General features: G+C 38.9%; 1 protein-coding gene across 1 annotated transcript in view; it reads right to left on the bottom strand.

The window, feature by feature from the left end:
* Nucleotides 1-9,721: 9,721 nt before the first annotated feature.
* Nucleotides 9,722-22,899, bottom strand: part of DCHS2 (dachsous cadherin-related 2) — a 103,748-nt gene continuing 90,570 nt past the window's right edge. The window contains exons 16-20 of the mRNA XM_040065388.2: nt 22,305-22,456; nt 19,466-19,596; nt 17,708-17,994; nt 14,682-14,820; nt 9,722-13,328 (exon numbers count right to left, since the gene is read on the bottom strand). Coding sequence (XP_039921322.1) covers nt 10,699-13,328; nt 14,682-14,820; nt 17,708-17,994; nt 19,466-19,596; nt 22,305-22,456 — 3,339 coding nt within the window. The 3' untranslated portion in view covers nt 9,722-10,698. The remainder of the gene's footprint in view (nt 13,329-14,681; nt 14,821-17,707; nt 17,995-19,465; nt 19,597-22,304; nt 22,457-22,899) is intronic.

Consider the following 22,899-nt stretch of genomic DNA (forward strand, 5'->3'; position numbering starts at 1 on the left):
AAGAACCACCAACATTATTCACGGAAAACAAGCATTGTCCAGTCCATTAGTAAGTGAAAGAATGGCGATGTCATGAAGGTCAGAGAACACATAATGGGATGAATATGGCTGAGTCAGAAGCCGGGGTGCTTTGCATACAACAATCAAATAAAAATTGGTTGCAAATACCTCAGGTCTACAAATGTTAAGCTGCAATTATTTTTGGTATTTAAGAATACTGTAGTAACAACTGAATTAAATGTATTTCAAGGTGTTGAAAATGCAGGTTCTGATGACACCCACAAAAATTTCTCAAGGACTAGAGAAAATCATATATGGTGTGACAGTAGAAAAGGCTGAAGAGATTAAAATAGATACAGTTACAATGAGCAATCATATCAGGTGCTCCTTAACCTAAAGCAGAAAAAGATATTTTATGATCCAACAGTTGGTGGACAAAGTTTGGCCAATTCACATATGAAATTAATCCAAATTCCCTTTTTTAAACTGACCAAGTTCTGTTTCAATCAGGCTTGTTTCTGTCACTGGCTCTACTGGAAAATATTAAGCAGTCCAGAAAAATCTATCTGTCTACCAGCGACTTCACTCCAGCTTTATTTTTCCCTGCCAATATACTCTGCAATAAATGTATCATGTTGCAGTTCTAGAATTAACTCTTACTTGGCACTGTGTCAAATGCCTTTCTGAAACTCAAATACATGAATTCCATTGAATTTATGCATTGACTTATCTTCTCAAAGAGTACAGTGTTTGGGCACATGACCTACCCTGAAATTCATGCACAATACTATTGCATCTGTGTGTCCTGATTTTTCTCCAAAGCTGATTTCATTTCAGAGGAGCTAACTGTTGGAGAGCTGGGTGAATCCTTTTATTTTCCCTTTCTTTGCCAGGGAGACTCCATTGTGACTTCCAGTGGCATGCTTTTATCCTTTTTTTGGTTAAAAGCCACACTGTTTCATGCCATACCATGCTGTTGGGCAAGCTAACTGCACATCCACAAACTCCTTTTCAGCCTTAGGACAAGGACTATTATTTCTCCTCTATTTGAGCACAATGTTTTCACCTTAGGCATGATCTTTTTTCCTTCCCTTCCCTTCCCTACCCCTTCCCCAATTACATTTGTCCTGTCATTAATCCCATTATCATCATTATCAGTAGCTTTACTGCAAATTAAGGTTAAAAATGCCTTCACTTTAGCTAGAAGAGATAATTTTTAACCTCTACCCCAATTTTCAGGGTTCCTATTTATTTTCTTTCTTTTTATGAGCAAAAAGTCTTTAGCAGTTTGCAGTAATATTCTTAAGTCTGTTCACTAACTTTTTGCAATCCTTTTTCCCCTTTTAAATATAAGCACTTCTTACTGGACAGTCCATACCCTGTGGGGTTTTTTTGCCCTGAATAATCTTTAGCTGGAACTGTCTGGATAGCAATGTTCACATCTTTGCCTTGATACAATTCTAAACCTCTCCAGCATTCAGACTGCTGTGTCCCAATGCCTTCACCTCTATATCTATGAAAGTTTGTTCTTTGAAGTCAGTAATCCTAGAATTTAGCTTATACGACACAGTGGGGAATACGATCAAAGCCTTCTTGGGTAGCCTAGCTATGTCAGTGTGATGTTCCACTTCAGCTAGTGAACTTTGAGTCTGTTAGCTGGAGCAAAGAATGTAGCAGTGCAGCTTCAGATATTCAAATCAGCCCGTTCAGAAGTAATATGGTTCTCTTTGCTGGGTAGATAATGTCACAGACAAAATTCTTAGTTACAGACCTATTTCTTCCTTTCTTTGGACCAGGCTTTTTTTTTGTTGTTGTTCTAACAAAAGTAACTTCTGGTTACAGATACAAGCTTGTTTTCTCCAGTGAATTGTTAATGTTAATTTTTTATGAAAATAAAAATTAATGCAGATCACCTTTTGTCAATAACTTTGCAAATTAGTTAGCTAGCTCTATATAATTAGCAGTATCTGTTTATCAGCCATATATACATATTATTACAGAAAACACCCCAGCAGTACAGAGAATCCTATGTGTACATATACACATACGTGTGCCTAAGCCAACCTTAGAGGCTACAGCAGGCTCTGTAACCAACCAAAACCTGCTCTATCTAGATAGTGCACATTTTTTTGAATTGGAACAATTACAATTGGAACTCATCTCACCTCCTCACCGGATTTTTCTACGTAACCCAATCAGGCTTCGGAAATGTGTCCTCCCTGACCTTCTCCACACTGTCTTCCCTTATTCTCTCCCTCTTCTTGGCTGACCAGCAGAACTCTGCTGAAGGTCATTGTCATGGTTTAGGAATGGTGTTCTCCAACTTAGTGCTCCCACAATGCTGCTCACTCCTGCATTGGGATGGAGAGGAGAACTGGAGGAATTAAAGGCAAAAATAACTGGTTGAGATAAGAACAATTTACTGGAAAGAGCAATAAGGCAAGAAATGAACAGTAACAACACTAATGACATAGAGTATAAGAAAATAAATGATTCACATGGAAAACCACCCGACAATAGACAATGGATTGCTCCCCTAGAATGCAAGAGACTCCTGTTCCCCAGAAGAGTTCCCTTCCCTGCCCCCAGCAATGACATTGGGTATAGAAGAGGCTGTGGACCCTCCTGGCTACTGCCAAAGTTAACCTTGTCCTGCCTGGAACCAGGACAGTCATCTAGAGGTCCTGAAGCCCCAGCTTTTCATCACTACCCTTGACAGACTCCAGCAGATAGTTTCTTTTGTCAGGAGACTGCAGATGAGAAAAGAAGCTTTTTTTTTTTTTTTTTTTTTCCCTCAGAGATTAGTTCTGTGGCACGTCTTTAACATGTAATTCTGTTCCTGGCAGGCAGCACAACATTATTTTCTGAAATAGCTGAGCTGTCAAGTAGTCAGTTCTTTTTAACAGGGAGTCCTCACTAATGGCTATCTACTCTACATCTCTTATGCACCTTTGCTCTTCCTTTCAACCCCAGTTTATCCTATCTTCTCCTCTCTATCATAAACCTTCATCTCTCTATTGCTGAGACTCACATCTCTGCTAAAGAGACTCACCCAGTAAACAAATATATATACATTTCAAAAGAATGCAATCGCAGTCACTTCTTTTTTTGCTCAGATTCATAATTAATTTCTCTCTTAGGAAGAATACCCCAAAATCTGTCTTTTTATTATTTATTTTAGGCAGTTTTTTTGTAAACTAAGAAGCTCAGTGAGTGGCAGACTTGATGGTGCTGTTTCAGTCCCTAGTATTGCCATAAGGCATCACTAATTCTGCTGTGGGATACAGTATCACGCACTTTCGTTTATACATGTGAGAATTATCATTGCTACAAAACAAAAGAACTGTAACAAAGGACTAGCAGGCCTGCAGTCCCCAACCTTGCTGTATTGATTGACACAAGATCTTCCTAAGAAGTCAAGGTCTCAAACATGTGGATGGGCCTTTTATTCACTGCCATGTTCTAAAATTCGGTTATCAAGATGTCCTCCTTGCTTCATCATTTCACCTTTGCACTAGTTGCAGTAATCAAGTTTCCTTGCTGCTTTTTGTCTTTGTGCTAGAAACTTCACTACTAAACTCTGTAAATCACAGAAGACCTCATTAAACCCCACACAAAAACTATTGGTAAGAGGAGGCTTGTGGTTCTAAACCCTCATTTATCTCTAGTTATAATGACAGAACACACCACATTCTTTTAATAGGAAATATTTACAACTTGGCTCCACACCTTGAGTGCTTAGGGATCAGAATGCCCAATTTTCAGTTATTAAAACTAAGTTAAAAGAACTATGTGAGGGATGACAATGGTGAACAGTGAAACATTTTAGCTACATATGGAAAAAATCTGAAGGAAAAGTGGGGAGTTCAAACATATCAGCGATCAAGCCTAGAGTTTATGACATTCAGCAACAAAATTAAATACAGTTCACTGCAATTCTATTGCCAGGAAAAAGACCAGGCTGCTAAAGTTTACCAATCTCTACCCAGATTATATGTGATCAGCCAATGGCACAAGATGCTCCATTAGTGTGAGAGAAGACAGATTTCAAAGTTCAAAAGCTATGTGACTGTGGATTTCGGCCTAAAACTGAAAAACCCCTATGCATCTTTCAAAAAAACCCAATCCAAAACCAATGCCACAAAATATCACAAAACCCAAATAAACCCCCAAACGCCAACAACCACTCAACAATTCCCAAATCCTTCCTGGTTACCTTAACAGTTACTAGGATAATTTTGAGAACTAATTCTACCCAACACTTAACCTCAGGTAGACAAGTAGAGAAGACAAGTAGAGAAATCCTTGTCTGAAGGTGTAATTACTCTGTGCATTCAGTAAAAGCAGAAGCAAATCAGGCAGCCAACTGTAGTTTACATAAAAGAGGAATAAGGAAACAGTAAGTGACCTTTCCCTTACAGACCTTCCCAGACTTCTCTAAAAGTCGCTCCAAAATAAGCATATAAAGCAAGGTTTGCATCAATCACCTGGAAGCACAGAGGAACCTCCACTCCAAATCCCAGCCCCCTGCCTCATGCTGGTCCTACTCTTTTCTAGGCTCTCGATTTCTCTTCTCTTAATGCTCCATCCTGCTGGTTTACAGCCCTGTGTACTGAGGAGCCAGCTCTCCACTGCCACTGACTCTCGCAGGAGCATCAGCAACACATATGTTGCCCATTTCTTTCCGGTGCATTTTTTATTCCAGTTCTACTTAAATCTGTGGAAGAAATTTTGGGATGCTGGATCAGAATCCAGTATTTTTTAAAAAAACTTTGAAATTAAATAAACCCTACAATTTGTTAAAAGGGAGATGCTGGAAAGTAGTCTGCACTCAGCAAGATGAGGTTTGAGACAGAACTTTCAGAAGTCAACACAAACAAGTTTGACGCACTACTCATTTATTTTAGTTATGACCAATAACACCATTTTAGAAACTCTTTTGAGTTTCCCACTTGAAAGTTTCCAACAAAATGGTGGAGGTGGATACAGGCAACAGCCAGGTATTCCCCCAGGTTGAGTTAGTGAATAAGCACCATCTAGCCCCAGCCACTCTGAAATGTCACTTCTACACAACAGCTACTGGCAGCCAAACAGCTCTCACAATCAACTTCTGTGTTTTCTAAGACCTTTTCATAGGCAATTAACATGCAGTTTTAGGGAAGGTGACCATTATTATGTAAATACTAGCTTTCTAAAAAAGGGTCAAACATAAGACTATTTTCAAGAGGGTAAGATTGCACAGATGTGACTGACAGTTTTCAGTGAAATCTGCAGGGCAGAAATACCTTGTTTTAAACATGATAGTCAACAAATCTGTTTTCTAATTGTAATTAAATTTTCATTTGAAGGTTTGAAAACCATGATAAATTCCTTCAGTCCTTTACTATGACATCTGCATTTTCAGGCATATGGTTTGGATCCTCATGCTTCAGCCAGTACAGGATTTATTAGGGTCAGTCAAATATTTATATAGCAACAAGGCAGCAATTGTGATTTTTGTGACTATCATCAGCTAAAGGATTTGGTACTTTCTTCATTGCTCAAGTAACTCACACACGTTGAGAAACAGAATCATTTTGCAATTCTAGCCTACCCTGCTTCCTCTTGGTATTCCTTACACATGCTCATTTATTACTTCTTACACATTTTAGAAGAAAAGCATCTAATGTTTTATGAGGAATCTCCCTACCAGCAATGTAATGTGCAATTCTTAACCAGAAAGTTTTAGATCTTCATTTTTTCCCCTTCTATGAGGCCCCTTTTCTTTTGCTTAGGCATCCACATTTTTTCCCAATATTTTTTAAATGTTGTATGTATTTATGGAGGAATTTTCAAAGCCACCAAGAGGATTTTGATGTCAGACTGCAGCTTTTTGAATGAGTTCTGAACATACAAATCAATGCACAGACTGAATATACATTAGGCTTTCCATACGTGCTAGCAAACAGCCAACAGAACTAGCAACTACGAGGCACCCAAAGCTATTCTCAATTTGATTCTGCAACACTTTAGTTATTGCAACCAGATCATCTACAGGCAACTAAGCCACACATTGCCATGGTGAGTTGGTTCTGCTGTGACAGACATTAAGAGCAAGAAGCTGCAAAGTGATTTCACTTGCCAAGCAAGCCAATTCCTAAATATAAACCTCCCACCACAGTATATTCAATTACGAAGTCACAACTGCCTTCTGTTCCAATTAGTGTTTTTACAGGGTTTTAGGGAACACCCCCTTCCAGTTGTAGCCAACCAGTGCAAATCCCTTCCTGCAAGGATTCAATTCCTCTGTGTTCTCCATCCCCAGAGGACTGGTTTTCAAGGAGCAATGTAGGCACTGGGAGGAGGTCTAATCCCAATGGCCTCACATATGCCTGTCGCAGCCAACTGGATTGCCAACTGGTCTTTGAGCTTGAGAATTATAAATCCATATGGGCACAACTGTCAGTCTCGTGCTAGCTGATATCCTAGTAACATTTTTTTTTAGTCAGGGCAGCATGTTTGCAGTTTATAGATACCCCAAAGAGAACAGCTAAATACAGTTTTCAGGAAGCTACGTGTCAGTTATAGAAAGCAAGTGACATACAGCACAGTGGATGGATGGCTACCAAATGTAAACAACACTACAAATTGTCAGTGCAACAAGGGTTCATTTTTATCACAACCATTTTTACCTAAATCTGCTTTAGGAATAATATTTGTCTTCAGCTGAAGATCAAATACAAACTAAATAGGGACTTGTGTAGTTAACTAGTGTTTTTAGCATCATTTTAGAAAACAGGTATGCAATGTTATAATCTGTAAATAATGGGTTCCTCAAAAATATGGGGTTTTCCCCCTTTGCACAGAAATCTGCTTGAACATCAATATAACAATTACTACCGGTAGATGGAATTTTTATATCCATTTGGTAGTGATTTACACCAGTGTTTTCAAGGCTGCCAACAAGCAAATCCAGAAGGCAGGCAGCCAAAATTCCAGAAGAGACAACTGTCTTTTATTTTATAGCTTATGCTTTTTGAGCTTAATATGATTTTCCACTAACAAGTTCTGTACCTTCTCCAAAGTGCTAAAACTGGTGTGCAGAATTGCAAAGTAACATAGCCTCTTCAAGGCAAGCTAATATTAAAGTCATGGTAAATTACAGAAGTTATACTGTTTACTTAGGGGAAAAAAACCAGTAAGGTTATAAGAACTGTGCATGATTTATTGCAGACACCTGTTTCAAGTTTTTGAGCTTGACTATATATGACAACAATACATCAGCCAAGTGTTGTTTCCCATTTGATTAAAAAAATCAATAGATATGTAAGGGACAAGGAAAAGATTGCTGTAACACTTAATAGGAGCACAAAGTATGCAGTGGTTATAGCATGTGCTTGATAAACAGGATGCAAGTCATATCTAATCTTCTTAGAAGGGTGTGGTGGTGTGAGAATTGTTTTTATTAAGTTATTAAGTTATTTTTGTAGGATTTTTAAGTTACTTTTATAATAGTTGAGTCCACTGTATACCCCTGTGTTCTGTATTGGTTTTCCCCTTATGAGTTAGGTTGTTTAGTCCACTGTATAACCAGACATTTTCTGTCATTCATCCCTTCCCTGCACCTGTCGCTGTCAATCCCCCCTTCTCTCCTCGTGGTCGCCCTGTCTGTCACTCGGAGACCCTTCCCTGGCTTCTGGAGAACTCCAGGAGGGGCATCGAGTGATAGGCTGGGGCCCTGGAGACCCCCTCCCATCATTTTGTGGTTGGTCCCCAGTTCTATGGTTCACACCCCCGGTTAATCCCCCGATTCCTGTGACTGGCTGACCAGTTGTCACCACCCCCGTTTCCACCCCCCCTTAAAAGCTGCCGCATGCCTGCTCTCGGGGTCTCTCCTGGGCAGAAGGTGCAGCGTGCAGAGCCTCGCGCTCCCTCTGTCTCAATAAACCTACGTTATATCCTGCTCAGGAGAGTCCGCCTTTCATTCAGCTGCCGCGGTTGCTTCTTTCATCTTCGTGCCCGTCGCTGGTGGTGGGATCCAAGTCCCCACAGGAAGGAGGCGGCTCGCTCTGCCTGCCGCTCCGACCTTACCACGCTGCCGCAGTGAGACACACTGAGCTAGCCTGTGGCTGCGTTGGTCAGCGCGAACCGGACACTGCGACAGAAGGGCATTGAAAACAAGCTAATTTTGAAGGAGCTAAAAATGCACAAACAGAAACAGTTTTCTTGTTTTTCAAGAACTCTAGGAGGTGGGCACCCATTAGCAAGGTGAGGTCCAAATATTGTCCTAAATATGATTACTAACGCTTTTTAATGCTACTATCATTAGAGCATTTGCAAGAGCCATATTAGCAAAGAAAAAACTATTCATCCATCAGCCTAGACTCTACACACAAAATGAAGGCCTTGTTGTTACCTGCTTCATATTCATCAATGTGAAAGATTAAACAGTTTTGTTGTGTAAAGCATTCATTCTTCCATTGATCCCATGTTGGAAAGGTGACCCCGCTAAGGATGGCATGTGCTCATTGCTCACCAGAGCAATAGCTGCCACTTGTCCATGACCATCTGAAACTAAAATCAAATTAGCTAAGTTGTTGACTTCACATAAAAGGTAGCTCTGTGTGCCTTCTGATACTATAACTGCACAGAAGTGAACACCCAAGGAACACCTTTCACTGTATTAGAAATTACTTTATAACTTCAGACGTATAAGTGGTGGGCCTGACATTTCTAAGTCTGAAGGGATTTTAGCCTGCTATCAGTGCTGACTGTTTCCCAAGGGAAAAGTTCTCCAGAAGGCTTCTTCTCAAAACAATCTTGTCAAAACAACTGTTTTTCCTAAAACAATCTTTCTCCAGGTGGTGTTTTGCTGTTTCTCTAGTTTTACCAACGGGATTAGAGAGGTGTCGTTCCTAATCACCAATCATGTTAAGTCTGTATTGGAACACCTTATAAAAGGTGGTAAGAATTAGACAATAAAGCCTTCTATACTCTTTGCCTTCTGAAATATTTGAAGTCTTTTGTCTTTCTTTCGTGTCCTACAGCGACAGTAAGTTAAAGCCAATCAGGCTGTATATAACATAATGCCAACAGACAGAGAATAACATTCATTTTGAAATAACATCCTTAAGCTGAATCTCTGTGTTCAGATATGGACTAGGAATCACTCCTCTTTTTTGCCGCCTTCTCCTCGGCAGTTTTTTGCCTGACTACAAAACTTACCATCCCATCTTCTTTCTTAGTTAAATTTGCCTGTCCCAATGAATTCCCAAGCTAAGTCTCGTTTTCAACTCCATGGCAGTACAAAGAACGAATTCCAGCTTTAGAAGAAGCACTCTTGCATAGCATCATGGATGCTAATACGTGTGCAGGGTGTACAGTGTCAGTGTAGCCTCAGAAACAGGATTTTATTCGGAGACTGGTTATGAGCCTACAGGCTGCAATTGTTGATATGCATGCTTGAGGAAAAGCTGCACACATGCTACTGATCTCACAAAATCCCTCAGCCTAACCACACTGCATGCTTTCTCTCTACCTGTTATGTATACCTGTACAATGTATATCTCTGTACACATCCAACTTGTAGCAGATTCCAAGGTACCAATTGGACACTTCCTTATAGCCAAGTTTTAATACACGTGATGCAAAGGACTTCTAAACATACAGAGAAGAAAAAAACCAGAGATATTCTAGATATATTTTCTGTGTATTTTATTGATCAATATATAATATACAAGCATATACAGCATGTGTATGTGTCTAGATATACATACGTACACAAAATGGCGTGTGTATGATACATACAACAAACAAGGCCAGATTATCTGGTCTTGCAGAGATCTTTGGTCCATCACAGAACCAAAGACCAGGGTGGAGGCATACACGACCTTCAGAACTGTAACAGTCTGATCTTATAGCTGCCTGAGCACCAGGGCAACCTCCGTAATATGAGAAAAAGACAATAGATATCTACTTGAGAACTAGTAATAGAGAAGATGATTGTTTTTATCTTACCGCTGGTTATTCTGTTTTCCAAAGGTGATCCATTATTCAGATTATTGTGACCTGCATGCTTTAAACCAGGAGATAAACAAAAGGTGCACAGAACCTGCTGAGTGGGTTCCACAGCACAAAGATAACTAAGAAAACCCACTGGGGGCCACTGCAGATGATGAAACCACACCAGGCCAAATAGATCATTGGGACCCAGAGGCTGAGATGTGGGAAACCCAGGTAAATACTAGAGAAAGGACTCAAAAGGAATCCTTGTTTTATCCTCTGGCCATCCCCAAACCCGCTGTACTTACATATCCCTCCAGTACCCTCTTCTAATACCACTACAGAAGCAGTCAGAACCCACCAGTATGATAACAAATGTTTTCCATAATAAAGAATTACTTCCATTTATTTATTATTAATATATTTTATAAGAAAAATGGTAAAATTAGTCAAATTGGCTATCAGGCACTTGGCTGTGTGTTTTACACAGGAAACCACAGTTGTGAGCTGAAAGAGAAGCCTCATACTCTCACTGTATTCTGGGAAGAAGAGGTATAGTTACCAATTTTCTGACTATTTTAGATTTTAACTTTTTAGGGTCATGAAAACAGAAAGAATACTGGTGTTAAAGTTCTGACAGGAATCTTTTGCTGTTAAAAAGTAACAAAATATATTTTAAGCCACATTTTTTACCATAAAATACTGTCAGTTAATAACCTAGACCTGGATTTCTTCCCCTGTTGTAAGTTCATCGCTTGGATCAATAAGACATATTCCTATCATTTTCCCATCAGATACTACTGGAGAAGCAGAAGGTGTCTGCACGGTAAGTAAAGAGAGGGTAGGAGAAAATCTGGGTGTCATGGTTGGTGGAGGGTATCCTTGATTATGGATAATGGGAGGATAAGGGTATTTATTAAAAGCTTGCCCTGATGTTATGTTTGGCATTCTTGGTGGCACTGTCCTTATGCCAGGCTGTGCTACTGATGTTATCAAGGGAGGAGGGAAAACAAGAGATTTCTTCTCCTTAGAGGAGCTGTGAATGTGAACATTTTCATCTTTCAGTTCTGCAATATCATTAAACACTGAGGCAAGAGGTTGAAATCTGGGTTCACAGCTGAGCACATAATCCCAGTTATTACCACCTCTAAGATCCTCACTGGAGACACCAACAGTTGCAAGCAAATCATACCCAGAGTCCTTCCTATCTGACATCAGGACATAGTCTCTTGTGAGATCTGTCATTATGCCTTCTTCTTTTATTCCAATTTTCTTAAGTGTTTGAGACAAATTTTTATGTGCACAGGCTGTGTCACAGGCTTCTTCTCTGCTTTCTCCTTTAATGGTCTGCACATTCTCCATGCTTTGCATGGTAGCTGTGACATCTGTTTCTCCAGACTGATAGGAGAACTGATCAGACTCTCTTGGGATCCCTGAATCTGGCATCTGTGAGACATGCTCGCTCAGTGCTGAGCCAATGCTTTTTCTGCAAGGATACTCACAGATCCGTTCGATTTCCTCATCCTCTGCAGTCTGTCCTTCAGCAGAACCATGGCCACTGGAGTCTGAATGCCTGCAGGAGACATCATCATCCTTCCCTTCTCCAAGTCCTACTAGGCTCAGCCATTTTGCTATATCACCCATGGGAAGCATGCTGCTCTCAGTACTTTGGATTTTCTGGCAGTCCCCATCTTCTTTTATTGAATTCACATCAGCAGCTGAAGAGGATAGTGGTTTTTTTTTCTTCACACAAGCATTCATCAGATCTTTCTGCTTAAGTCTCAGAGTAAGTGTGATAAGACTAATGGCAAGCAGCAGGAACACCATCAGTGAGATGGAAACACTCACTGTCAGGCTGTGTGCCGACACTGTGGGATCACTCTCAGGAGAATTGGAAGCATTTACAAAAACAGTGCATACTGTGAACCTTGATACAATTTTAGGGCTATGAGCTCTTACCAACAATTTCAGAGTATCATCGTTCCTTTTGATGCCATTTTTCCTTCCGTGAACAGTCTGAGTCAGATAAATATTGCCACTGGTTTGATCCACAGAAAAGAATGGAGAAGGTTTTAGAAGGGAGTAATGAACAATGCCGTCCAGTCCACCATCACTGTCTGATGCTGTCACTCTTCCAATCAACTGGCCTGCTTCATTCTTCTCAGGGAGATTAAAGAAATAATGTTCTTGTGTAAACACTGGGTCAAATTCATCTCTCCCCTCAATATCTACCTGAACTGTAGTGGTAGCCAGTGAATCACCTTTGTCTTTTGCTTGGATTATGAGACAGTACCTATTTTGACTTTCATAGTCAAACATTTGCTTTGTATGAATATCTCCTGTTAAAGGATCAATGAAGAACAATTCATGGTCTCTAGCAGCTTCACGATGAGCCAGACATGAAGACTGAATGGAGTAGGTAAGGTGCCCATAGGAGCCTTTATCAAAATCCAATGCACAAACACCACACACAAAAGAAAAGGTAGGCAGATTTTCACTGACAGTGCAGCTCAGACTGGGAAACAAAAAAAGTGGGGCATAATCATTGTCATCTAGGATGCTAACAAGAACAACAGCAAAAGCTGTATTTTTTACATCAGTTCCTCCATCTGTGGCTTGGATAACCAAAGTAAATTTCATAGTATCCTCATAATCCAGCATTTTCATTAAATTTACAGATCCTGTTCTACCATCCAAGCAGAAATGCCCTCTGTCATTTCCAGAGATGATAGCATAGGTGATCTCTGCATTGGCACCTGCATCACAGTCATTTGCGGAAACTTCAGTGATATGACTGCCTATAGGGATGCTTTCTTTGACATGAACATGATACTCTGGGCTGCTAAATAGTGGAGGATTATCATTAACATCCAGCACAGTAATTAGCACTGTAGCAGTTGAATTCAAGGAGGGTGTTCCACGATCAGAGGCGAGGAGAACCAACTGGTGAGAAGCAGCTGTTTCCCTGTCAAGAGCACTGCTCAAAACAAGACTCCCGACAAGACTGTAGGATGCCTCCGACCCCGTGACACTTGTTTCTACGGAGAATAAATTCTCAGCATTGGCACCAATAATAGAGTATTCCACAAAGGTGTTTTCACGTGTCCAATCACAGTCAATGGCTGAGAACAGGAGGACACTGTCTCCAACTGAGGCATCCTCACTCACACTGAGATTGTACAGAGCCTTTGTAAAGCGAGGGGCACAGTTATTGGCATCTTCTACATGCACCTCTATGGAAGTAACTGCTCTCAGAGGGGGACTGCCACCATCTGTGGCCTCTAACAGGAGATGAATAATAGACGTATTTTTCAGCTGCGTAACTGGCTCCGTGGCAAACAGCGAACCTGAAAATAAAACAGAATTAGCAAAAGCCCACTCTTCACAGGCAAGTAAATGTGATTCCAAAAGCGGATTCTAAACAGTCATAATTGAAACATTACAACCATAATGTCTGTACATAAAAAAATAACTCTCTTACATCTGGAGAGTAGTGGGTAAATGTCTGGATGGACATCAGTGACAAGCGACATCCCCCGGAGTTCTGTACTGGGACCAGGACTGTTTAATACCTTCCTCAGTGACACAGACACTGGGATAGAGTGCACCCTCAGCAAGTTTGCAGATGACATCAAGCTGACTGCTGCAGTTGACATGCCTAAGGGATGGGATGCCATCCAGGTGGACCTGGACAAGCTCAAGAAGTTGGGTCCATGGGAACCTCATGAAGTTTAACAAAGGTAAGTGCAAGGTACTGCACATTTTGATATCAATAGAGGGTGAGGTAGGAAGAGATTGAGAGCAGTCATGTGGAGAAGGACCTGAGGGTACCAGCAGATGAAAAACTGGGCATGACCCATCAATGTGCAATTACAGCCCAGACAGCCAAAAGTAGAGTGGCTAGCAGGGAAAGGGAAATTATTCACTCCCTCTGCTCTTGTTGGAGCCCACCTGGATGCTGCATTCAGCTCTGGAGTTCTCAGCAAAGAAAACACATGGACCAGTTGGAGTGAATCAGAGGACTGGAGCCCTTCTCCTATGAGAAAAGGCTGAGGTAGTTCAGCCCAGAGAAGGCTCCAGGGAGACCTTATTTTGGCCTAAAGGGGGTTTATAAGGATGGGGACAGACATTTGAGTAAGACCTTTTGTGATAGGACAAGGGGTAATGGTGTTCAACCAAAAGAAAGTAAATTCAGATCAGATATGAAGAACATTTTTTTTTCAATGAAGATAGTGAAACACCAGAACACACTGCCCAGAAAGGTGGTGGATGCCCCATCCCCAGAAACATTCAAGGTCAGGTTGGACAGGACGCCGAGCAACCTAACCTGTTTGAAGATGTCTCTGCTCATTGCAGGGTGGTTGGACTAGATGACCATTAAAGATCATGTTCAAGCTATCCATGATTCTAAGAAATCATAGCTAATGCTGTGAAAGCAAGACTTCCCCTCAGTGATCCAGTATCATATACACATACTGCATTTAGACCAGAAAAAATACACATGGTTCGGGGACAAACTGAGAACTCCAGTCTTTGATGTGACAGTTCCTCAGCAATAATGGCAGATTTAGCAAAAACACAATGGACTTTGGCCACCACAAATTTCAAGAACTCAAGTAATCACTGGCAGCATGTGAGAAAGCAATAGTACTCTTTGATTTATACTTCAAAAGCTGAAATAATAAACCATGCAGACTCACCATTCTTGTGATCAATGGAAAATCCCTCAGAGGAAGAGAGTATTTTGTAGAAAATCATTCCATTATGTTCAGAATCCCTATCTGTGGCAGAGACTGTCAGCACAGTGGCACCCATAGAAATGAACTCTGGAATGATCACCTGACATATAAAGCAAAAATAGAGCTTAATAAAAGATTTTAGATATTGAAAAATTTGCCTTTATTTGATCTTATTAGTAAAACCCAAACAGTTCCCAGCTCTGGAAGAAGTTTTACTTACCCATTTTCTTCTGGGACAAAACTGGAAAGAGTTGAGATACTGAAAACTATGCTTTCAATATGTCCAAAATTAATCATAAGCTTTAAACAGTAGTAAAATCCATCCAGTTCATTATGACAGCAAGTTTAGAGAATAAATGAATCACTTTTTAAAAGAGTATGCTTATGAACTGCAGTTAAAAGCTTTTCCCCTTGCTTTCAAAAACCCCTTCACTTCCATACATGGAATACAGTCTGCAGTCTCTGTCTGGAGCATATGACTGAATGCTAGAACAGCCAATATATGCACCCTGAAAATTTCAGCACTAGGGCACTTAATGACCACTGGATTATTCCTAGAATTTAACTTTTCAAAATGCTCCCATTTTTTTTTTTTTCTTTTTTTTTTTCTTTTTTTTTTTTTTTTTTTCTATTTTTTTTTTTCCCTAGGAAACCAATAAAGTCCATTCCCTTTTCAGGAATTTTCATTGTTTTAAGTCCAGATACAGCACTTTGGTGACCAAAGTTTCCTTCCACCTTATAAATCCAATTTCAAATGAACTGTATGATATAGCAGCTACCTCTGTCATAACTTGAAGTGTTAGTTTAAATGATTTAAACAAAGATATTATATGTATATAATAATCACATACATATCTTAAACTATATATGAGGAGCATAAATATGAAAACACTTGAAGGAACAAAAAAAGTGTTAAAATACAGGATGATGAATAGTGAATTATACATATCATCAACCAAAAAGAAGCAGTGTATCTTACTCACCAAGCAACACATCAAAACATCAGGACTGTGGAAAAAGAAGTTCAGCTGTTTACGTTAAAATAGTAAATAAAGCTACACTGTTTTGAATTAATTAATAATCCCTAAAATGTCTGCTCCAATCTACAAAAAAAAAATTTCTAGCACTTGCACAAGCAAGTACTTGCCTAAACTACTTTCCAAAATCAGACACATATGAGGGTTGCAAAAAATTAAGGTCTAAAAAATCACTTGACTATTACCAGTGCATTTTTTCCAGAATATAGATTTATGATTTTAAGTGGGAAATTTACATAAATTCTATCCACTTAGGCACCCAAAAGTTTCACAGGTGCCTACAGTTTGTCCCAGAGGTATCTAAGTGACTAAACTACTGTGCCTGCACATGCTCAGAGGTTGAAAATTCTTTGCTGTCCAAATGTTTAGACTTTTTACTAAAACTGTCTGAGACTTACAAATGGAGCATTATTTAATCCAAGTCTTCTGTGGTTCCTCATATTTTTGGCTCTGAGGACATCTACCACACACAAAAAGTCCCAAATCAAACAACTCAGTTCATACGAGTGCAGAATGGCTGGGGCTGTTTGGCACCTCCAAGATGCAATCCTTGGTCAGAGGAGGGTCACCTAAAACAGGGTGCCCACAACTGCATACTGCTGAGTTTTGAATATCTCCAGAGATAGAGACTCCCCAACGTCTCTTGACAACCCATGCCATACTTAGTCAAGAGTTTGAAGAAAAAAAAGGTGTTTCCTGATGTTTAAACAGAATTTCTTGTACATCCGTTTGTGGCACTGCCTCCTGTCCTGTCACTGGACACAACAGAAGATTTTGGTTTGCCCATCTTTACTTGCCCACGCTAGTATTTACATAGCTCAGTAAGACTGAGCCTTCTCTTCCTCAGGGTGAAATATCAATGCCCCAGGCTCTCCTGGGCCTTAGCCCAAGCTGCACAACCCCACACAAACAAGTCCTAAGAAAACCTCTGGCAACTTACTTTCCCGTGACAATTTTATTAAGGCTCAGACTGGACATTCAGAAACATTTCTTTACGGAGAGGGTGGTCAAACACAGAAACAGGTTTCCTCAAGAGGTGTCAATGCCCCAAGCCTGTCCATGTTTAAGAGGCATTTGATCAATGTCCTTAACAACACACTTTAGCTTTTGGTCCGCTCTCAAGTGGTCAGGCACTTGGACTAGATGATGTTTGTAGACCCCATGCAGCCCAAACTATTCTATGACTCAATGATTCTGTTTTACATATGCTCCACTTTCTTTAATCTCCACTTTTCTTTATGGCCCACAGCTGTCCACAGTCACTAAAAGAGATTTGTTTCCACTGTTGGACCACTTCACTTCTACAACAGTACAGCAGTTGAAATGCCTGTCCAGGAGTCCAAAAGCTGAGCTCTGTACCCTCCTAAGTCTCAGGGGATGTTGGGGAGGTCAAAACTCATATCCTTCACTCCCTAGGTGAGTACCATTGCCATAAGGCAGCATTACACATAGCAAACTTTATGTGCATCATCTACCACAGGAACATTTGCTATACCTCTGTGGACCTGTGTAACTGAAAATGGAGAAATTCATGCCATAGTAACAGGGCAAATATAAATGTATAAACTTGTTTAGCCTTCTCTCAGAAGAAAGACATTCTGAACACTGGACCCTGCTCCCCAAACTGGATTGGACTGTATCCAGTAGCTCCTAGTGATCAATGCATGGTTTATGGAATGCTGCTAACATTCACACCAATTGCCTTCTGAAGACAGAAGCCACAAACATTGATACTGAATAGTTTCCTCAGTCCTTCTCGCAGAATCCTTAGGAAAGGGCTGGAAGTACCTAGAAGAGCTCTGCTCTGTCTCTGCTCAATAATAGCTTGCAGAGACCTTTCTTCTCAGTGTTCACATGCATTTTAAAACAAGTATGAACAAGCACTCCTACTATTTATCATCCTATATGGAAAGATATTACATGCTGATTGTCCATTTTCTGTGCTCCCACCTGATAGAAATCTTGAGTAAACACTGGAGGGTTATCATTGATGTCCAAAACAAGGATGGTGAGTTCTGCTTCTGTGTGATGCACAGAATCTGAAACTATGACATGCAGCGTATGCACAGCAGTTTCTTCAAAATCTAATGGTTCCACCACTATGATGACACCAGTGTGTTGATCGATGGCAAATTTCATTTTAGGACTATTATCATAAATAAAACCAAACTGAAGTGCTGGCCTGGAGTCTGCATCATTTGCTGACACTTGAGTCACTATAAAACCAGGCAGGGCATCTGAAACAATAATTTTGAGAATAAGTCAGAGTTAAAAGATAATGTTACAATTTCTGAAGATTTTGCCTATTTTGTAATATTGGATTTTGGATATATGTACTCTTTCTGCACAGCTTTTGATGTATTTAAACTTTGTGTTTTACAATAATCACAATATCCAGAAAAGCTATGGAAACAGTAGTGGATTTCTTCAAAGGTATGTGCTGTATCCCAATTTTAATTTGGGTTTTCCTTAGACTTTCCCAGATCCAGTGTAGTCATAACAGTTTCTTCACCAGCAATGGGAACTTACATGGTTTTCCACAAGCACTTAGCTGACGTGCATTTACCGAACAATGCCACAAGAATATTTAACTGAGGCATCTACTGGTCTGTGTAGAACCAGCAAATGCAATTCTGGAGCTTTTCCAAAGGAGAAGAAGGCCGCTAGAGAGAAACAAGGCCTTCAGACAGACCTACCTAGCACAAAAATATGAAGAGATCAAGGCATAATCCTGTGAGATTGAGAAACTGGATGCAGACAGCTTTTATCATGGGCCAATTTTACAGTACCAGGGATCGCAAACTTAACCTATAAGTGATCATTTTATAAAGCCTGGAACTAACAGAAGCTAAACCATTTCTCATTTGCATGCCTGGGCCACAAAGCCTCAAAATTACTGTGCCATGTCCTAAAGAAAGTGTTCTTAAACAGAACACAAAAAACTAATTATTGTAACCAGTAGTTTACAGATGCTGTGCATCTATAAATTCTGTACCTGTTTTCACCAGTGGCAGGTAAATTTAGGAAATACTAAAACGTATCCAAAAAGACAAACTTGATACCTTTTGTTGACAGGACTGCTGGTGTTTATAGTTTTTCTGCTGTGTATTTTAATGCATTCACATGTATGATGCCTGTATTCGAAAATTACAGGCTTAGGACTCAAGCTGTGCAGATGTTGAGCTAATGTCATACAACACACAAGATATATGCTGGAAGGAGAACTGAGGAGGTCGTGAGTCCTTCTTTTAATGATCATCAACTGGATATAGCTATGGAGTTTGATTAATGTTTCATTCAAATTTATAGGAAGCACTTCTTTCATCACAATGAAGTTCAAAATGTCTCCTGTACAGCAATGCTGGTTTTAACACCAAACATTTTTATTGGAGAAGAGCAGAAATCAAAGACATATGAAGAGTACTATATTGAAAATGAACAGATATAAGTTGTATTTCTGCAGATTTTTCTCTCCCTCTGAATTGCCTATGGTTTTATTGCAAACTATTCTTTAACACAACATCTAAAGATTAAAAATAATACCTCTGAGAATAAAAGCAGATCACAATTTGCTTTGATATTTCAGCTTTAATACTATCCATTATAGTTCTTACTACAGTTGTTTGGTTAAACAAATCACCAAAAGCAGTCAATCATTATCTGAGAAGTCCTAGCCTTAACAAAATTTAGCTGTACTTTCACACTCACTTTCTGGGACCTCCACTTCACCTAGTGGTTGGATGACTGGAGCGTTGTCATTAACATCTAACACTTGTATCTTCACAATACTTGTAGCAGAGAGTCTGGGGTTTCCTTTATCAGCAGCTTGTACAACCAACCTAGAATTAAAGGAGGCACTAACTGTCACTTTTGATCAGAAATCACTGATTTATCCATCACTATTATAAGCAGGGGAAGTTTTAAACCCAAAAATATCAGCCAGTTCTGTTCCTCACTGCAACTCTTAACTTTCATCTTTCTTCCTCTAAAGGTTTACTGTGCACAGCTTTACATTTTGGTTTTGCAGGAAAAATGTCCAGGAGATTCTACATGGCAAAAGAATGCTAAAATCATACAAAGAAAAGGAATTGTTCATCTGTACTCATTTAATCCAATTTCATATCAAATGTAAGTGGTTTAACAACTCTTTCAAATGTGACACAGCTCTCCCATTGATAATTTAAAACCTAAGTACTAAATTACCATTTGCAGGAACGTGACTCTCTTTATTGTTTATAAAGGGACAAAAGGGATGTGGAAATCGGAAAATACAGAAAACAAAAGAGAATACAGAATGCTTGCAGACACAGAGTGGGCCTTCTATTACATTACAAATGCAAGTGATAAAGTGAAAACGTTGAATACATGCACCATTTGACAATGGCAAAGTTCCCACTGATTTTAGTGGGATCAGAATCTTGCTGTCAGATTAGATGAGTTTTGACTGTACACTTCCATTTCACATCTACATAAGGATGGGTTGTAAATTCTGTAAACAACCTTTTAATTTCCACAAACAATATTGCAAAGAAAATGGTAAGCGGTGAAGCAATGTGATAAAAGAAAAAGAAAAAGAATTAAATAAGCTATGCTAAAGGATGTACAGGTCAAAGCTGAGCATCTCAATTAAATGTTTTAGGTACTAAAAACTGTTTTCATGTTGCACTATGGGGTTTTTTTGCCTCCCTGAAGATCTTCTACACACTTTATTTCCCCTTCTTTCTTCTAAGTAACAGTTAAAAAGTTTCAAATAGATATTACTTCCTAAATGTTCACTTGTCAGTATGGAATACCAAGGCTGTAACTCAAGCTGTGGCTTGCAGCATTTCCATTTCATAACCACACCAGCTCTACTCTGGGTATCCTTGTGGTTTCTGATCCGACAGAAGACAACTTAAATTGCAGGCTTGTATTCAATCAGTGACCATGCACAATTCCATATAGAAAGTGTATTTTTTCTAGAATGAATATTGGTAAGGTATACATATGGAAATATTTTACTAAAAATAATCACTTTCTAAGGTTTCAGGAAAAAAACCTCTCATAAAAACATCTTTGCCAAGGCATTAAAATTAAGGTTCTGTCAACACTTTCATTATAAGCCCTCTCGTAAAGGACTTAGAACTTCTGGGGATGAAAATGTTCAATTCAGATATATAAACAACTGCTTGCAAACTGGAAAAAACCAACAGTAACATTTTGACATCACATAGGAAAAAAGTTTTGAAAGCTTCTTTAGCTGTTTACTTTTTACCTAACAATGTACAGATTAATAACTTATTTTAGAGAGAAAGAATATGAAGCTACAGATTCTCTGAACAAACTGTCCAACTGAAAGTCTAGAATTCGAACACAGATACTGAAATAGATCAGGCTCCCAGTTAAATAGAAATGTAAGAATTATAATTATTATGCTCCCATGTTCAAGTTTTCACCAACAGTAAACATCCTTCCTTTTAAGGACTTATTCCAGGTGCTCTTTTAAAGTATTCATTACAAATAAAATGTATTATGCTATTTAAGTTTTTGAAAATCAGAATTGAGGTTTTCAATTCAGTGAAAAACTGAAAAAAGCCCTCCAAATTAAGTGTCCTGTGTATTAAAGTTTAAAAAAAAAAAAAAAAAAAAAAAAAAGGTATTTTGGGGACATTATCAAATAAGCCTGATACAAAAAAAAAACCAACCCCATACTTTGTCAATCTTCCTGGATATGGTTTTCTACAAGTTGTTCTCATTCATAACAATTCTTATTTGATGTTTAAAACTTTGAGGTCCCACAGGACAGGAAAACTTGCAAATATTTTAATTGATAGCACAACCAGATTAGGAAAAAAAAAAAACCCAAAAAAGTAATTTCTACTGACACATACACAGAAATAATACTTTTTGTGGAGATTGCAGTACTTAAAATGAGTCTATTAATGAATCTGCATAGTCATATTTTCTTTTCAAGGCATTATTTATTTGCTTTCTAATTCCAACTATGGCTTGACTCATTAAGAAAAACTGTCATTTTCATTTGACCCTATTTATTCAGAGTTTCTGAAAAACAGGAAAAAATTAATACTTAGTGCAAGACAGGCTGTAGATGGAAAGAGTTTAAAAAGAGTATTTACATTATTGAGTAGAATTTTTGAACTATGTAATAATTAAAAATGAGAACATATCCCTATTTATTGGATATCATTTGAGTATTTTCACTGTGTCTTTATAAAGAATATTTTCCTTAGAGGGAATGGCTGTATAGTTATTAATAAACTAAAATCCAGGAACTGTCATTCTTTCTATAGTGCATAATCACACAAATCAGTAAGTGTTGTCATTGATTAAACTAGATTTTATTTTGTTCTCTAAATTTGATACATACACAAAAATCTATAGTACAAATGGGCAGCTTTAGTGCTGTACTCCGTGCTGTCTGGCTTGCACCCAGGTTCTGGATAATGGGTAATGGATATCAACAGGAAACTATGAATATGTAACATGAATAGTCTCAAGTTAGACTGGACAAAAAGAATACACTTTTATGAGAATCTTACATACAAACCTGTAAGATGAAGTGTTTTCATAATCCAGGCCTGTATTAGTTGCTAGGATTCCTCGCACTGAATCAATTAGAAATGTTGCATTTTCATTACCAGATAAAATTGAGTATTCAGTTTCTCCATTCAGCCCACTGTCTAGGTCAGTTGCAAATACCTGTTTGTGAGCAAACTTGAGACTTAATTAAAAACAGCAGAATGTGATTTCAGAAAGAAAACCCTTATACTAGTCAGATATTTCTGATTACTTTCCTTCTAACTGCACATATTTAAATAAATCAACATCTTTGTCCCCAGCTTGAGTGTCATGTAAGGTCACAAAATCTGCTCATGAACTGCAATGGGCTGCACATGAATGAGTAATTTGAAACTCAGCTACACAGAGCATTATGTCTGAATGTTATAATTTTACTATTAGCTTGCTGTTAGAATGCTCTCCTTGTTGAATAACAAATAAGTGCATAAAAATGCACTTTCTCAGTGGTACAGGACTGACCTTTAAAATATTGTTGCTATACAAACAGACAAAGGATAAAATAATTAAACTACTACGCTCTCAGAGCTTTCATAGAATAGTTCATTAATTACCTTTTAAAAATA

The sequence above is a fragment of the Hirundo rustica genome, chromosome 5 (genome assembly GCF_015227805.2).
Source record: "Hirundo rustica isolate bHirRus1 chromosome 5, bHirRus1.pri.v3, whole genome shotgun sequence".
NCBI classification, from domain to species: Eukaryota; Metazoa; Chordata; class Aves; order Passeriformes; family Hirundinidae; genus Hirundo; species Hirundo rustica.